At 43.2% G+C, this 19153-nt stretch overlaps 1 protein-coding gene across 2 annotated transcripts in view; it reads left to right on the top strand.

Moving 5' to 3' along the window:
• MYO5B (myosin VB) overlaps positions 1-19153 on the top strand; it is a 341703-nt gene that overhangs the window by 144511 nt on the left and 178039 nt on the right. For both annotated transcript variants that reach the window (XM_053571966.1, XM_053571965.1), the window contains exons 2-4: positions 1483-1593; positions 7960-8131; positions 10790-10934. In XM_053571966.1, the coding sequence (XP_053427941.1) occupies positions 1483-1593; positions 7960-8131; positions 10790-10934 (428 nt within the window). The remainder of the gene's footprint in view (positions 1-1482; positions 1594-7959; positions 8132-10789; positions 10935-19153) is intronic.

The raw sequence follows: 19153 nt of genomic DNA, 5'->3' as shown, positions 1-19153 counted from the left end.
CTTAGATACTGTAAAGGTCTTTGTTTCTATAAAGTTCTATAGTTTTTTAGTATAAAGACGGTAATATCTCACTGTAAGGCAGGCAGGAGGTTAAGATTCTGTCAACTTATTTCTTTGTGATGCAAAAAAAAAAAAAATGCCTTAGGTTTGTACCCTGAGTTGGCATGTCAAGGCTGCAAGTTGTTTGGTTTGCTTTTGTACTAATCAGTGTTCTGATTGTTACCTTGTGACTTTCACTGCTCAATAGGGAATTAGAGACAGGTGTAGTAGGCATCAGAATCTTTAAAATCAGTTGGAGGAAAAAAAAATTTTTTAAAGACAGAGCCAGAATCCAGCTGGCAGCTTGTGTGTGGGTAGCTGGCCACAGGGCCTGTGCCTGTTGCTCCAGGAATGGAGTGGATTATGCTGACCCAAGCACACATCCTGGCTGGTCAAAAGAGCCATTTGTTTCGAGTTTGCTAAGAATATAGGGGACTGTGAAACCACATGTATGCATGTGCACATGTCTTCTGATGGTTTCTGGAGCAACTAGGACCTATTGACATCACCTGTGAGATGAGCACTTAGGAATTGGTCTGACAGCTGTACAGACAGTGGTGGCAGGGGTGACAGCCAGCAGATCCGGATGCTACTATTCATCGCCACACACACTAGCCTCCTTGGGAGCTTTTCTGTCACCTCAAATCCTGACTGTATTGGTCTGAGGCAGAACCCAAAATTGGCATTGTCAAAGCTTCCCAGTAATTCTAATCTACAGGCCATGGCTGAGAATCCCCAAGTTACACTGAGAACATGCTGGGCACCATCACTGGAGGTTGCTCCGCCATCGTTACTTCCTGAGGGCTGTGCTCTTCCCTGCTAACCCTTGGCCAATTCAATGACTGTCTGCAAATTGGAGCTGCTGGAGGAGGCCGAGTGAGATTCTGGGGCATGGTTCAGGCTTAAGGAATGGACAAATAAACTGAGATGTCTGACATCCTAGGGATACTTAAATACACTCTCCACTTGCTAATCGCATTCTTTCACTTCTTCAGGAAAATGATTTTTTTCTTTGAATGCGGGATATCACAGACATTTCTGACCTTTGAAGATCTGCGATACTGTCTTGATGGTTTTTGTTGCATGTGTTTTGTCTGTAGCATGCTAGGTACCTCCTTTGACATAGCTGATTTGTAACACCTATTGAGATACTAGCATAAAACTTGGAAAGATACTACAAAATGCAGGCCCAGCAGTCTCTCTGGAATTTTAATTTCATTGACCTGTGATGTTGTCTGAAGATCTGCAAGGTGCCCTTTGTTACCAATCCTGCAAGTTTTTATCTGTTCTCATAGATTATCTCGTCTTGAAATCAGAAGTGGGGTAGATGTGTGCAGATGGCTTTAAAAGTTTTCCTGATGGGTCCTTCCTGGATAATGACACATATTTAGAAACCTGAATGCTTCATTTTGTGTCTGAGTTTCTTTTGTTCTAATCTTTCAGTGCACAAGGGTCTGGATCCCTGACCCTGATGAAGTATGGTGCTCGGCTGAATTAACCAAGGACTACAAAGAGGGAGACAGGAGCCTCCAGCTCAAACTGGAAGATGAAACTGTAAGTGCTGGTCCTGAGGGGTGGGGAGCTTGGGGGTGTGCTCCACAGGACTAGACGGTACATTGTGAGCTGGAATTTTTCTTTGGTATTGAGGTTTCTGAGCCCTCGGATTCTCTTTTGTTGTTGATAATGATGCATTGTGAAACTGCCAAACCATGAAGCTTCTTTATGGGTGTCACATCAATAAATGCTGACTGGGATCAGAGATCATTCATGGCTGAGGCCAGAATCTTCTCAGTGGAGTGAAGAAAACAGGAGATTCTCTCCCTGGGGTTGAGGCATCAGTGGGAAGTGAGGAAGAGTAGCTACTGCAGAGCCATGTGGGAACAAGGCTCATGCAGCCAGGCTGTCTGGATCAGGATCCTGGTTCAGCCATTCTTAGCTTGGTGACCTTGCAGGAGGTAGCAAGCTTTCTTTGCCTCTTACTTCATCTATGAAATGGGGGCGATATTTTATCTAGTATCATTTTGAGAATAAAATGGGCTAATATGTACTTAGACTTGTGCCTGGCATGTAAACACTCTTCATGTGTTGGCTGCTGTCATGAGCTTTCTTTTTGTTGACTTTTCAGTTGGCCTCTCTCAAGACGAGGTCGGATTCAGTTTCCATTGTCTTGAGCCCTTTGTGACCACCTGTCTGTGATTAGTATATTTCACAAACAATTTGAATGTTCTGTGTACTGTATTGGGTCATGGGGGCAGATGGGTGAATAGCTGTGGCCCTGATGTTTGGGGGGACTCAGGCCCAGAGGTGGCAGTGAACATGAGCACAAAAGTGCAACAAAGGATTGTGACTAATGGCAGTAGGCATGGCAGAAAGTGGATGACATGAGGTGCAGGAAGGAGAACGAAGGTGCCCACCGCTCTGAGGCAGGTGTATTTGGCAAGGCCAGGCTCCTTGAGGAAGGGAGTTATGGAAAGGAGCCAGCGACAGAAAACAAAAGGTGCAGTGGCCTGAGAGTGGAGTGTCTCAGGCAGGAGCTGTGTGTGCCAAAGCCCTGAGGCCTTGTCATGTTCAAGGTTAGGGAAGGAGGCCACTGCACCTGGGAGCCATGGGAGAGGAGGACAGTGGTGCGGCCTCAGGCTGTGGGTGCAGACAGAGTCACTAACTTATGTTCAGTGACAACTTGGGCGTATTATTTGGTATACCTGCAATAGTGAGTTTGTTAAAAATGGTCTACACCAAGGTGTGTGCACCTCCCCTTCCCCCTCCTGGCAGGCAGGCTTTGCTAGCCGCCTCTTGGTTTTGAGATGAGAAACACAACTCCCAACAGATGGAATTATGTTTACCATGTTGAATAACTTCCCACCCCACACCCGAAACAAAATGAAATTAGTCCACGTACTTGGATGGAGTATCTTCTACTCCAGCAGATTTCATTTCAGTTGATCTTTTCAAGTGGGCGGGTGTTCTTAAAAAGTCGCATGGAGGCAGCGAGGAATGATCTGCCGTGTTGCTAAAACAGAGCAGATGCTTGCCTCCGCTGCTGAAATCGAATTTGGCCCTGCATGACTAATCCTGGCAGCTGCCCAGGCCTGTGTCCTCCTTCCCCTGCTATAAGGCCATCAGTGTGTAATTGGAAAGGAATCCTGGCACTGGAGATGAGCAGCTCTCGAGAAATAATGGGCTCTGAACACCTGAGCCTGCTCAGGTTGCCCATGGGCTGTGGCTTGTCCACAGCTGGCTCTGAGCTGTCATTGTGAGCAGCTCAGCAGAGCTGTGACACAGCTTCACTCTGAATACTTGAAGAAAGTCTCTTCTGATGCTTGGTATACTAGCCTGGCTTGTGAATCCACCCCAACATCCTTTTCTCCTGAAGCCTGGTAGTGTGGGTTTCAATGCAGTGGCATAGGATTAAAATCAATTAGGTTCTCTTCCATAAAGATGAAAATGTCCCTGACTCTGACTTAGGACAGGACTTTCTACCTATACACTAACCCAGGCCTAGTGTTTAAGGTGGTCCTGCTCTCACTGTGTCTCTAAGAATTTTTTTTTTTTTTTTTTTTTGTCACCACTGCTTTTGCTTATTCTTATTGTGGCAAAATATATGTAACATAAAACATGTCACAGCCATTTTTAACAATTCAGTGGCAGTTGGCAACTCAGTGGCGTCATCATTGTGCAGCCATCACCATTGTTCTTCCCCAGAACTCCTCATTGAGCAAATCTGCAGCTTGGTCCTTGGTGAGCACTAGCTTCCCCAATCTCTTCTCCCCGCATAGCCCTAGAAACCTCTCTTCTATTTTTGTCTCTGAATTTGACCATTCCAGGTACCTCATATGGTGTTTGTCCTTTCATGTCTGATTTATTTCACCAAGTATGTTGTAAAATGTTTCATACTGAAGCTGATGAGAAGGTGGTAAACTTCTGGGGAGTGTGGGGTGAGGAGGACAGAAACAAGGTCTCCTACCTTTTCCTCCCAACCCAGGATGGGCACCATGCAGGCATGCCAACTCTTAGCACTGCACTTTTTTTTTTGTGTGTGATTTTTGGCCGGGGCTGCGTTTGAACCCGTCACCTCTGGCATATGGGACCGGTGCCCTACTCCTTGAGCCACAGGCACCGCCCAGCACTGCACTTTTAAAATGGACCAGGTGTTTCATGGAATGCGGTCCTTGGTCATAGACAGCTTCCTCCTGCTTCCTTCGGAGCAGAGCTCTTGCAAGTCAGGCCTTCTCACTCCTGGCCCACCCCCCTTATGCACTGCTCGGCCCCTGCCCTCCAGTGGCAGGGAAAAGTCTCCCTGTTTGCATGGCTTTTTGGTGTATGTTGTTTCCCAGGTGAGTTTGTGTCCAGTGTCCAGCAGCCACCTTGATGGCGGGCACTCCCTGTGTGCACAGCTCTGGCCTAGTGTTCCTGGGTGAGAGGCAGACAGAGCACATGGACTTCGGAGAGTAATATGCTCCATCCTATCCCAGTACTGCCAAGTCCATCCTGACATTTGTGGGGCTGGATGAGAGAATATGACCCATGGTCTGTTCACATACAGTAGAGCCTCTACAGGTGACCACCTCCCTGCACTGACCAAACTCCTTGAGTTGACCTAATTTTTTTTTTTTTAAGAGACAGAGTCTCACTTTATCACCCACAGTAGAGTGCTGGGGTGTCACAGCTCACAGCAACCTCCAACTCTTGGGCTTAGGCGATTCTCTTGCCTCAGCCTCCCAAGTAGTTGGGACTACAGGCACCCACCACAATGCCCTGCTATTTTTTTGTTGCAATTTGGCTGGGGCAGGTTTGAACCACCACTCTTGGTATGGGGCTGGCGCCCTACTCACTGAGTCACAGGAACTGTCCGAGTTGACCTAATTTTCATAGACCGACAGACACCACATGTACATATCAGTACAGGCCTGGTTCCCTATGTTGACCACCTCTGTATGTTGACCAGGTTGTTATAGTCACCTGGGTGATCAATTTACAAAGTATTATCAAAATTATTTAGATCTCACATTTTAAATTTGAAACACTTAATTCAATAATAAAGATACTTGGAACTCTACTATTCAGTTTCCATCCAGGTGCCAATGTGAATAATCACTGTCTTGCTCCAGGCATGTTATACCTGCCCCTGTGTGTAAACCCTGCAAGAGTAATAGGGGGTGTTCGGTATTGGAAAGTGTCCTCTTTCAGTGGTGCAGATGTATTTAGTGAGCAGCTCTGGAACTGTGATTAGAACGTGTGGAGAGCAAGGTCTTGGACCCTTGCCCAGCAGGGAAATGACATCCCCTTATCGTTTGCATGTCTGCATCTAACAGGAAGGATGATGTGTTTATTTATCTCCTACCTTGGCATCTTTGCCACCTAATTTCTCCCCACACTCCAAAGCGTATAGTCTGTGACATTGGCAGTGCTACACTACAACCCACGAACTTTCAAGGCAGCGTGGCACTATTATCTTATTTCAAGGACACGGGACAGGAATTGTGGAGAAGCATTTCTCTGGGGCCTGAAGGCGTTAGTCACCAGAGTGGTGTTGAGAGTTGCGGTCATTCTGTGTCTGCTATGAATGCTGATGCCATGGTAAAGATACCATGTTTTTCATGAATAAATTTATATATTGTGCTTTAGATATTTGAAACCCTCTAAAATTCAGGGCCCCAGAAAGGGTTCTTCCATGTTCAGGTCTAAGGATGGTACTGAAAGAACATGTCAAGGGGCTTATCAAGGATGCTTCTTCCCGTCAAGAAGCTGTAGTCTCACCAAAGGACTAGGACTACTGTCCTTGCACATCAGTGCGAACGGAGCTCTTGTAAACCCAGTGCAGATTAAGTGCCAGTTGTATACATGTTTGACAAAACCCAGAGAACAAAGAGTATCTGCAAATACTCTTCTGGTACCAGTAAAGCTTCTTAGAGGTGAGGTTGATTTTTTTTTTTTTTTTTTTTTTCCTTTTAAAGCTGGTTATTTCTGTTCTGATTTGTTACAGCATTGGTTTATATGCCTTCTAATATTTTTTCTTGGTATTGCTGTCAGTTGCTCTATTATCATGGTTATATTGTACATAGGTAAAATACCTTTTAACACAAAATGTAATATTTCATGTAACTATCACCAATGAAGTTCTGGGAGTTCCTGCCTGGGCGGCCTGTACTCACAGTGGCCCGCCTGTTTGTCCACTCTCCCAGTTAGGGTCTTGTCAGTCTTTATGCCTTTGCTTATTTGGTGGATAATCGTACTAGTAATCTTTCATTTGCATCTCTTTGGTTACTGATCAAGTTGAACAGTTTTTCGTATTGTCCATTTGTTCTTGTGATTTGTGTTCAGGGTACGATTTTCTTTCAAGGTGCTGGGTTTTTTATAATTGGCTACTAGGATCATGAATTCTGTCATGTAATGTATAATTGCACAATGTATTTCATGATAGGTTTCAAATTTTGTATCATAGTAAAATTTGTAACTATTTTTCCTATTTGTATTGGTTTGGCATTTGTATCATCCTTCAGAAGTTCGTTCTTCCAGAACATGTACAAATATTTGCTAATTTTTTTCTTTAGTTCTTTGTGTTTTTTCTGTCTAAAACTTATTTTGGTATGAGGAAGTGAGAATGGAATACTGGCTCTTTTTTCCATAAATGGCTAGTTTATCTACCAAAATTGTTTGAAAAATTCCTCTTAACCTTTTATTTGCAGTTTTAACGATGTCATGTACAAATTTTCTCTCTGCATTTGCATTTATTTCTGGATCTATTACATTTCATTTATCTTCCTATTTTAGCACCATTACCAGACTTCTTTAATTGCTGCATTTATAATACACCTTAAGCTTTGATAATATAAGTCCCTCTAAAAGTGGTATAGGAGGAACATTGATATTTATATTCTCAAAGGTTTATATAGAATAGTAATTCCTTAAATGTGATCTAGAGGCCACCTGTATCAGAAATGAATATTTAAAGAATATAAAGAATCTGAATTCCTTTAAATTTCAGGTTCCTTAAGCTCTGTCCGAGAGCTCTTGATATAAATTGGGCTGAGGAAAGTGTTCTTAAAAGTTTCCCAGCAGATTTTTAAGAATGCTATGAGAGGGCGGCACCTGTGGCTCAAGGAGTAGGGCGCCGGTCCCATATGCTGGAGGTGGCGGGTTCAAACCCAGCCCCGGCCAAAAAAAAAAAAAAAAAGAATGCCATGAGAAACTTAACACTTAGATAAAACATTACAACAGCAGACAAGTTCCTCTTATTTAAATGTTTAAAGACATATCCTGCCTCTTTTTGTAAGTTACATGTATAGACATTTATGTGTGTGCATATGTATAGTCGGTTATAAATGTCCTCAGATTTGACCTTAATATGTGTGATCCTACTCCCTAATTTTGCATGTACACATATATCCCAAGCTCCTAATATACTTCATATCAAAGCAAAATTACTACCTTAGCAGAGCTTTCAGTTAGGTTGTGGAGAAATTCATGTACATGTGGTACAATTTGAAGCTTCTTGTGGAAGGCAGTTTGTCAGTTGCAAGATAATCCAAATACAAATAAAGAGTAGAGCACCAGCAACGAATGGGGTCATTCGAGGAAGGTGTCTTAGGTGAGACAAAGTCCTTGTCAAATCATCTGCAACTGGAAGTAAGGACTCTGTGTTTTTCACTAAGAAACAATAGAACACTCTTTAAATCTGGTTGTGCTTCCTGAATGTCTTGTGATGGTATTTTAATATTTTAGGGTTATGTTATCGGCAAATTTTCCACCTGTGCTGGTCTCATGGGAACACAGATAGTCCTTCAGCTTGCCTTTCTTTAAAACATCATTTATCTTTATACCTTCCAATTGTGTTAGTGATGCCAGTGAAGAAGACAGGGCATTGAACAGGCTAAATGTCCAATCTCTGCCTTTTCGTGCCTGCCACTTGCATGTCTTCAGGTTCGGGAATACCCCATTGACGTCCAAAGTAACCAGCTGCCCTTCCTACGAAACCCAGACATCTTGGTGGGAGAGAACGACCTCACTGCCCTTAGCTACCTGCACGAGCCTGCTGTCCTGCATAACCTGAAGGTCCGTTTTCTGGAGTCCAACCATATCTACACTTACTGTGGTAAGTGGGGAGGTGTCGCTGGCTGCATGTGTTTGAAGGTGCTTACCAGCTTTACATTGTAACTGTCCTTCAGTGGTGAAGAATCGTAATCTCACTCATTTATTAGAAGTACCTCCCCTCTGAGACCCTGACATGTTTGCAGCCACAGTTTGAATGTGGTTTAATTTGTCTGCAGCCACAGTTTGAATGTGGTTTAATTTGTCTGCCCCAGTCTCTATGGGATGATTGGTGTTAATCATGGCTCAACCAAGGAAGAAATGGGTCACACTGTATGGTACGACAAGGTCCTGGGGGTTGTAGGAGAGCAGTAGGCACAGCACCATGCCCAGCCCCGGGCACTTGCTCTCACCACCCAACCCGTGCCTGAAAATGTCTTTGACCTATTCTGTTTTTCTGCTTGAAAGGGTTGCCATTATTTCTGATCCTATGAACCAACATGGTGTTTGAGTCAAGCAAAATCTATAATAAAATTTCAGGACAAAAGTCCTGAAATTATCATATTTGGTTTTCATAAAATTTCTCCTTTTCCCACATCCCAAATTTTGGTCTTTTTTGAGAGTATTGCTAAGTGGTAGGGCAAAAATAGAACCGTATAAACTGTGATTTGAGAGGAAAATCAAGATCTGGTTGGAGTGAGGCCAGAGTGTCTGTTTGTGGGAGTTGTCCTGGTTGTGCCCAGAGCCCTGCCTGGTCTTGCTCATGGTTGTAAGTGATGCCTCAGGTGCCCTGAGTATTTCATTTTATGTTCCACTCTGGTTTGGAATTGGTAGGTGAGCCGCTTAAGCTCAGGTGAGCTTTTATGCCAGCTTTGGGGGAGTTGTGACTACCATGTTGATTTCAATGCTTGAGAGCTGAGATTCCCAAACGCTCTTCACCCCAACTGCTTGTGAAAACTTTATTTGAAATTATCAATTATCACATTTGTCCAACAGATACTCATTCAATAAGACTTAAAAAATAGCTCCCTTTTTAAAAGGGGGTAAACAACTATGGCCTCTAAGATGGCCTTGTATATGTACACATTTACTCAAATGCACCTTAGCCCTTCTGGCTTTGGCTATTCGGAGTGATTGTTGTAGCCCAGAAGTCCTGCTCATCAAGGAAGTACTTGTTTCGGCTCTGGAGGGGCCAGGATATTTTAGGAAAATACATGACGTTGGGGAATATTAAAATTTGAGTTGAATGCTACATGAGTGAGAGTTTTATAGAACTCTCAACCAGCAGCTTATGTGCGGCTGCTCCAAGAAGATTCTCCAAGTGATTAGCCTAACCAGTGGAATTTATCAAGGTTCTGGACCTTGTTTCTTATCTTTTCAGTATCCAAAGAGGACTTAGATGTCTCTTTCCCTGGTCCTTTTCCATTTACTTGGAATAATCTCACCTTTTACACTTTAGGTTCCCTGTGTTTCTTTTCAAACACCAGAGGGCTCACGATGTAGGAGACCTCCCTCTTAGCAATGGCACTTTGCATTTTTTCTGCCTCATCCCCAGATGACTGGATCTGCTTCTGTTTTTTCTACCTAACTTAGTGGGTCTTCTCACAACCAGAATGCAATCTTATGGGAAAGAATAAGGCATATTTCTATTGTGTCTTGAAGATTAAATTTGCATTTTTCTTAATTTTTTTTATGAAATGCATCAATGTACACATGTTATGATTTATGGGGTTCGGTGTACTGATTTGATACACAATGTGAAATGCTTACATTGGACTGATTGACACATCCATCACAATTATACTCTTTTCTTAATAGTTTTGAAATGTACCATTGCATCGTGCACATCAGGTGAGGTCCCCCAAATATAATCCCTACTCCCACCTCCCCACTCCTACTCCCCCTCCCCTCCCCTCTCTCTCCTCACATTTGCATTTTTTCTTTTTCAACCCATCCATAAAAGATGATCTGAACCTTATAGGGTTTCCTCATTGCTCAATCAACCTGTGTTTGAGCCTGTCATTGCATCCCTTTGGGGACACAAGATGTAAGAAAAAAGATGTGAGATATGATACAAAAGTAATAGAAACACGCAATGCTTACTACACGAAGCACTAATCTAAGTGTGCTCTCTTTCAATCATTTTGTCCTTAGGACATCCCAGGTACATGCATTGTTATTCCCATTTTATAGTTGAGGAAATCTAAGCAGTGAGCAGTTGAGTAATTGCCAGAATCACACAGTAATCAGTTGAGCCAAGATTAGACCTTGAGATATGTAAGCCATACTCTTTATCCACAAATTGTATTTTATTTGATAACCCACGTACAGATGAAAAAATCTTTCACAGACTTTAATTCTGAGATAGATTCTTATGTCTCTAATATCTTCTGGCTGAGTTAAACATGCTTTCCTCTCTGATCTGGAACTAGACAAAGCTTTGCACATGTCTATCTCAATTTGAGCATTTGTGAGTCTGTGTGTTCACAGATGTGCTTATTTCAGACTGTAGGACATTTGGAGTCCTGGCCTATATCTTCCTCTTTCCATCACCAGAGATGAGCGTAAAGGCACACCAATGTTTTTATAGAGCTGGGTGATTGGTGAAGACTTGTTCTACTACCTTCTCAGTCTTGACTTTTGGTGCCAGTAGGTAGGTACCTTAAGCTGATGCCCGGCGACTGTTGTGCTGTCAGAATCTGACTGCTTTGTCTGTTTGCAGGTATCGTGCTTGTTGCCATTAATCCTTATGAGCAGTTGCCAATATATGGACAAGATGTCATCTATGCCTATAGTGGCCAAAACATGGGCGACATGGACCCCCACATCTTTGCTGTGGCAGAAGAAGCTTACAAGCAGATGGCCAGGTGAGAAAGACCCGGGCCCAGATATTCTTCTGGGTGGTGAGGGGACAGGAAAAGGGGTTTTCACCTTCCTTTGTGGCTGACATTCCTGGTGGAGTGGTGAGACTGGGATTGAAAAGGCACCTTAGAAACAAAGCAGCCCAAGTTCTTTTTTGTACCTGATTTCCTCATGTCTTTATCTTATCCTTGTGACCTTGAACCTAGAGTTGAAGAACAGTGGCTCTTTAGACTTAGTTCATTTTTTGAGCTGCAGGATAAATCCCTTACATCTCATCTCTCCTTGACTTCCTTTAGGCCCTCATTCCTCCCTTGCTAGTATAATAGAATCCGTTTGAGAGCATCTCCATTTATTTATCCCATCTTGATCTTATAGACACTCTCACTGAAGATTTCCTTTTGAAGAAACCAGGACTCTGATACCTTCTTGAGATGCTAGGCATTTGGGGGCAGAACAGAAGTTTCATATTAGCAGCTATGCATAGCAGTTTGGGGTTTTTAGCCTGGAAATGGGGTTCTGTTTAGACATTTTTAGTAGATTATCTCATTTATTTTCTAACTTGGGAAGGTAGGTGTGGGTATGCTCCATCAGAAAGTGGGCTTGGTGATGGGCTATCACTGTTCAGGCATAAAGTAGAGAAAGAGTTTTATCCGTGTTTGGAGGGCAAGGCATGTCCCAGTTAACACTAAAACGCTGGATCCTTTGAGCTAAATTCATCTCCAGAAAAGCATCTTACCAGGCTAGTAACATGTATAGTAAAGTCTTTTTGGTGGGAGGGGAGTTGTTGAGGCTAATTTAGTGAGAGGAGTTAGTGATTTTTGTGGGAGGAGAATCGCTTCTCAGGTGCTCTTTGCTTCAGTGAATTTCAAGGTATAGTTTTTAGCTCAGTAGTTTTCGTGAGGGAAGACTGTTAGATACGCTGCCTTGCTGATATATAGTGTCTTATTATTGACTTTATCGATTGGTATGTAAAAAGTCTGCTTCGTTATAGAAATACAGTGACCATATCCAAAACAGGTACTGATTGGAAAGCTGATAAATCTAATGAACAGAATGATCTATAACTTATTTCTCCTGAGTGTGGAGCTAAAATGATTGCAACCTTTGACCTCTGTAATACCGTGAGGAAGACCACGTACTGTATTCATCTGCTATTAGGGCTTGGCCAGGAGTCCCTTAGCTTGGGCCCCTCACTGATGAGCCCTCCTTAACTATGGGGCAGGGGCAGATTGTGTGCAGAGGAGAGTGCGTGTGTGCCACTCAGCAGGCAGCCCTGCTCCCGAACTGCTGTTGGAGGTCATGGGGGTGGCACGGCGAGGGAGGCCTGGGGACTGGACAGGCTTGTGCTATGGGAGAATCGCTTCAGCAGAGTCTGCGTGTGCTTCAGGTGAGGACAGTGACAATCCCTCCTCCTCTAGGGGGTAGTTTCTTTAGGGTCCTGAGACAGAAGGTTGGGTGTGGCTTGGTTCTGAATAATTCCTACCATGCCAAAAGTCCTGGCAGCTCTCTAAGCCTTGGCCTCTTGTGGGTGTCTTCAGCACTGATCGTTTTTTCATTCCATCCTCTTCTTTTAGGTGTAGCATTTAGATGTGTCTGAGTTGCTGTACTTTATAAAAGCTTCTTGAGGACCGCTTGTGGGTTTAAAAATGTTATAGTTTTATCCACACTATAGAGACACTTGACTAGATGCTCTGTTCTTCTCTCACCTTCCATGCCTAAAGCTGGATTCATGGCTTTTCTGCCCTTGGGTTATTTCACTTGCTTGGGCCTTTGCACCCATTGGAGGGAAGACAATACCTGGGAGTCTGGAGTGATGGTGATACTATCGTGCCCTTGGGTAATGAATTTGAGTAGCTGGTTGGATGTTAAAGCTGGACCAAGATCTGCTTCCTTAAGGATTTTCTGTAAAGTTTTAAGGTTTATACTTTGCTTGCTGAGTCTCAGGGTGCAGCCAAGTAATTTTGCTGAAGTACTTGTGCAATTTTTACTCACGTGCATTGGAAGTATAAGACCAGCACATATGGCCACAGCAGAGAACTATTTTTGAATTAGTTCTATTGTCAGCAGCTCAGGGTTTCAGTTATTGATCTGGGACATAAGAAACCCCAGCAGAATCTCTGTTGAGCAGAGAAAGAAGAGGCCCATAGATCAGATGCGGGAAAGGTTTGTTACTGGATTTCCAATGTGGGCCTTCTCTGTCAGTTTTGCATACTAAAATATGTTTGTTCAACAATACTTGCTGACCAGCCATTATGTTTTGAAGAACATAACATTTGAGGCCAGCCTGAACAACATAGCAAGATCTTGTCTTGTTTTTAATTAGCCAGGTGTGGTGGCACATGCCTGTAGTCCCAGCTACTCAGGAGGCTGAGATGGGAAACTCACCTGGGCCCAGGAGTATAATCTGGCAGTTCTTGAGAATGCAAAACATAGTTTCCATATGACTCACTCTTAGATATAGACCCAAGAGGATCGCACAAAAACACATACATGAATGTTCCTGGTAGCATTATTCACAGTAGCCAAAAGGTGAAGGCAACTTAACAAACTGCAAAACATGGGATATCATTGACCATGAAAAAGGAACAAAGAATTGATACGTGCTACCACACTGCTGAGCCTTGAAAACATGCTAAGTCAAAGAAGCCAGATGCAGAAGACCATGTATTGCATGATTCCATTTATATGAAACGTCCAGAACAGGCAGACCTACAGAGACAGAGATTAGAGTAAAGGCTTCCTAGGGCAGGCTGCGGGCTGAGGTGACATGGAGAGTGATTTCTGATGAGTGTGATTTTTGCACGCACATGGGGGTGGTTGTACATGTGAATGCACAACTGCTAGAAATTATTAAAGCACATACTTAAAATGGGTGACCAGTGTGTTCTGTGAATCATATCTTCATAAAGCTATTGGTATAAACAAAAAGGCAGTCAGGGAACCGTACGTAGGCAAGTTTCACCTCCATGGGGAATGGACCTGCAGGGTAGTTGTGAGCCGTGATCAGAGATGAGATCAAGCTAGATTGTGGAGCCTGTGCAGAGGGGAGTGAGCTTTAGGGTAAGAAGTGCATTCTATCAACAGTGGGTCCAAGAGTGCTCAGATGAGTTTGGGAGACTCCAGATTAACCACGTTAAACATCTCCCTTTAAGGCAGAGCTTCTCAGGACTTTGACATGCATTCTGAATTGCCAAGATATGGATGCAATATGCTGAGTTTGCATATCACATTTAGACACAAAACTATTTTCAAAGATTATTTCAAGTGTTCTGTGCAACACTAGGAAGTGCTGGTCTGGGGCAGTGGAAAAGTTAGAACTGCTTAAAGAGATAATAGGATAAAAGAGATGTTTAAAGAAAAATTTTACTGAGTCTTATTTCGTAATGATCTTTTTCATCTCCGTCGTCTTGTTTCCAAAAATAAGAATACCTTCTTGTGACAAGCATAGCTTGTTGGGAAAATAACTTGTCTGTTATAAATGACCTGTATGAAGTAAAAGAAAGGCAGAGAATTACCAAATGTGAGACTATGTGGTACAGTGTTATTTTCTGGGTTTGTATCCAAGCTTTACCCCAGAGTGTATGATTGGTGCTCAGGAAACAATTGACATAATTGTGACAAGTGAATGAATTTAGGTGTCACCATTGCCACAAGGGATTAGTTACCCCACAATATAGAGGAGGAGAGAGACTTGAGAATGCTGAACAGAGGTCATGAAGATAGTAAATGGGCAGAGATGAAATCCAGACCCAAATCTACTTGCCTCAAATCTTCCTGTATTAGCTGAGAAGTAATCTTCCTGTATTACCCCCTCTCTGGATGGGTAGAGACGGAATCCAGGCCCACTCTGATTCCCCAGAGCTTCCTGCATTAGCCAAGAAGACATGTATTGCTCCCCTAAATGGTGATGGTGGAACTTACACCCTGTTTGCTGCAAAGCTTCTGTGTTACTTGACAAGCCCTTTTACCTCCCTAAATTGTGTCTAGTGTTTAGCTCCAAGACAGTCTTATCAGACAGAGCAAACTCTGGTCTCCAGGGCATCACTGAGGGTCAAAAGGATAGATCTTGTTCCCTAATGGTTCACAAGTATCTAAGATTCCACCGTGGGGCTAAGGTGTTGGCGGGAGTGGGCCATGTTATTGGGCTAGTTGGGTCTGATGCCTTTTTTGAGCTGTTTGTGTTTTATTTGTGGTGTTTTTCTGAAAGAGTGGAGATATTGCAAAGCAAGCTTATTTGCTCAGGTAGCCAAGGTAATTGAGCACCCACATTCCCAGCTGGCTCTGCTGTGTTGCCAGCTGTAACTAATAATGAAAGATGGGCTTGCTGATGCTTGGAATCCCGGGGAGGAGCAGTGGGGTTAGGCGCATTTGTGGCATGGAACCTGGCAGGAAATGAAATGGACCCTTGCCCAAGTGGGAGCCTTCCTGGAGATGGGGTTTGGAGCCCATGAGAGTGAAGCCTGTGCTCAGTGGCGTGGGGATTCTAGTTAACAGCCCTGATTGGGCTCTTGGGAGAAGGTAATCTTCCTTGACTTTTTTTTTTTTTTTTTTTAATACTCACAAATGTGAAGAATATGTAGAAAATTTGAAAGCCTTCCAGGGAAGCAGTATGGAAATAAATGTCTATAGGGAAAAAGCTCAAAGCATCCCCCTTTGGTAAACAAGCAAAAGATGTTGTAAGAATGATGGCGTGAGTGGGAGTGAGAGGCTGTTCTCTGTTGCCAGTGACAGCCCAAAGTAGCACTCCTGATTGTGGAAATGCGTTGTGGGAGAAAGTGAGAGAGGAAGCTGTGTGTTCTCCATCTTTGGAAACCAGAAACAAAATTAGAACTAGAGTTGACAACTTTATCTTCCTAGTAATTGGGATAGAATACTCTGGGATTCATGAGTGGACTCAGGACTTTTCATTATCTTATCGAGGCTGATTTTAAAGAAAGAATTACACATGGGTGACACAAATCCACACTTTGCTTTGAGGTCAAGTTTTAAATAGAGTAATGTCAGTTTCTTAAATTTTGATATGAAGTGGTTTATTATTTGGGGCTGTCGTACAGTTTGGAAAGTCTGGAATGGGAAGTGCTTCCTGACCGAACCTCATGTTTTCAGCAGGAGAACATTATCACCCTGATGACTACAGAGCCAGGGTTTGTTGTCTTGTGGTGATTTGCTGTGCAGGATTATCTGGGGCTCTCTCTCGGATAATCTTCTCTCTCCTGACCTACTGTGTGTCCGTGGGCAAGCTCTCTGGCCTCTGTGGTTCTGAGTCCTCATGGTTTGAGAAGGTTGATTGCCCTTGTCACCAAGAGGGACTTGGATCCAGTGACATGTCATGGGAACCTTTGAAAGCTGTTGAATGCTGTAAGACTTTGGGGTACATATGTCAAAGCAGACAGATTCATTGGCTACTGTTAAATGTAGTGAATGATGGAATCCCGGGAAGGTGCATATGTAGGAAGCAGTGGCTAGCTGAACTTTTACAGTAAGGTCTGAAACCATGACTTAGGTCGGCCCTTATTTTTGGATGAAGTTTGATTTTCTTTCCCTTCATTATGGTTTCAGGTGAGGGCCAGTCTTAAGTTGTGTTCAGATGAGGTATAGGAGATGCTCACGGTGTCTGAACACAGGGATGGTCCTCTCTGGCATTGTCTCTTGTTTCTTGAGCTTGCCTTTGGTGGTCCACTTTGTTCAGATTCCTTCCTGGGATGCTCTGCGCTGTTCACCTGTCCTATTTTTCCCCACTCATCTGCGTGTCCTTTTCTGTGACCTTCTGCTCAGTGGTGCCCATGCACATTTATCTCCCTTCACTTGGGGTGCAGAAGCACTGAGGTTTTATGACATCGTTTTGATCCTTTCTGATTTCCTGGATGATATTGTTTATATGTCTACCTATTGTATTTAAATTCATTATATTGAAATTTCTGGGAGTAGGAGAAAGTTAAGTATGCAGTGAACGTGGCTAATAACATCCCTATTTTAAAAGAAATGGTTGTATATTGCTGTGTCCTTTTAAAATTGTGCATTTAGAAATGAATAGGACTAGGCAATTTCCTTTGTCAGACTTCTGTGACCCTGCAGAAATCAGAAATATTAACAGTTGCATATCTGCAGTGTTCCCAACATGATTTGTGAGGTTAAATCCTAAATCAAGGATCACAGAACTAAAAGATACTTCTGTTCTTCCATATTGGCTATTTTACCTGGGGAATCATAGCATGTTAGAAAGGAGAGAGCCTGGAGTCACCTGGCAGAAACTGGTTTCATGTTGTAAGAATGCCAAGTACCGTGTCCTGGCAAGTGGCCCTTTGGGTGCCTCCTAACTGTTCCCAGTAACTCCAAGGTGCCTTTTTAACAGATTCCACTGTCCGGAATTTGTCCATCACAAGCAGCCTGCTCAGTCTCCGTTTACCTTCACCTATGAGTCTGAGCTCTGAGCAGCTGTCTTTTCTTACACAAGGCAGCCATGCTGTCGTATGTCCCCACACTGGGGCAAGGCCCTGGTTCCACAGTCTCTCCTTCTGAGCACGGGTTTTCTGACAGTCTTCCATCTGGTCACTTTGGCCATCATCTGGTCTTTCTGTCTGGATCACTGGATGTAATCTGCTGAATAAGGTGAAGAGTTACACTTATACAGAATTTTTTGTAGAGGAACTTGTGAATGCATTTACTTTGGGAAGCATTTTATACAGACTTTTAGCAAGTTTGTAAGCTGCTAAATTTTCATCCTCTTTCTTGCCCCAGCCACATATACCCTCAAGAACTGTTTTTATTACAGTTTAAATGAGATGTAATTGAGTGGCAGTAAATTGCACATATTATAGTCACATATTAAATTGCACATGCATGTAGAATCTGATGGCTATGTGGTGTACACTTATGAAATCATCACCACAATCAAGATGGGGAGCATTTCCTTAACTCCTGAAAGTTTCTGTGAGTTCCTTTGGAGTCACTCCTCCACCCCCAGGTAACCACTGATCTTTCTGTCACTATAAATTCAAACTGCTTTTAAGATATGTTGGCCTCATTCTGCACTTGTACAATTGATTTTTCAATGTGCTGAGCAAGTTCTGCAGTTATCCTTATTATATTTCACCTTCGTACCTGTGTTTCATCATTTTGCAAATGTATCTTTTTGAAATCCAGCTTTGCATTTGATAAATTAGTTCTCCCTAGCTTACTGCATGTGCACGTTTATTTTTTTGAAGCAGAGTCTCACTTTGTTGCCCTTGTTAGAGTGCTGTACCATCATAGCTCATAGCAACCTCAAACTCTTGGGCTCAAGTGACTTGCCTCAGCCTCCCAAGTATCTGGACAGTGGTTCTCAACCTTCCTAATGCCGCAGCCCTTTAATACAGTTCCTGTGGGTTGAGAACGGCTGATCTGGGAATACAGGAGCCTGTTTTTTAGAGACAGGGGTCTCACTCTTGCTCAGGCTGGTCTTGAACCAATGAGCTAAGGCACTCCACCTGCCTTGGTCTCCCAGAGTGGCAGGATTACAGGCATGAGCCACTGTGCCTGGCCTATATATATATATTTTTGTTTGTTTAGCAGATCTTGTGCAGGTTCAAACCCATCACCCCTGGTATACAGGGCCAGTACTCTAACCATTGAGCTATGGGCACCTAGCCACATATGCACATTTAAGAAGTCTATAGTATCTGTTCTTAATCCATTGATTAAGAAGTGGCAATATGGATGGATTCCTATAATGTGCAGGGAGGTTTCCCCCCCCAGATACTAGTCATTTTAATCTGAATTTAAACATTTGGTCAGGTACGTACATGTAGTAAGTCTAGCTAACACCTTATGGTGTTCTTGGTTGCATGTGAGGTGGGCAAGCACAGACCCAATTAGTGTGTCAGTATCACCCCAAACAAATTCCTTCACTCAAGGAGTCCCATTTCCTTATTGAAACAGGAGGATGCACATGTGCCTTTGCTCCCCAAGGACAGGTTCAAGTGTGTGGTGTGCTCAGCAGAGTCCCGCACCTGGTAGTGCCCATGGACGTGGGCTCTCATGGTTACTGCACACCATTCTTATTATATACGGTGGCTTTTCTGATGTCAAAGTCAAACTTGTCACCCCACGTGGATTTCTTTGGAATTAATAGCGGTAGTGACATGTGAGTAAGATTCAGTTTTTCAAGGTGTCTGAAATAATTTTCAGTGAAAAAAGCTAATAGAATGTGAAGCCTAGCAGGATGAAATGGCATCACGATTTTACA

Source organism: Nycticebus coucang, chromosome 19 (genome assembly GCF_027406575.1).
Source record: "Nycticebus coucang isolate mNycCou1 chromosome 19, mNycCou1.pri, whole genome shotgun sequence".
NCBI lineage: Eukaryota > Metazoa > Chordata > Mammalia > Primates > Lorisidae > Nycticebus > Nycticebus coucang.
Note: the sequence above shows the minus strand (reverse complement) of the source record. Positions and strands in the feature narration are given on the sequence as shown.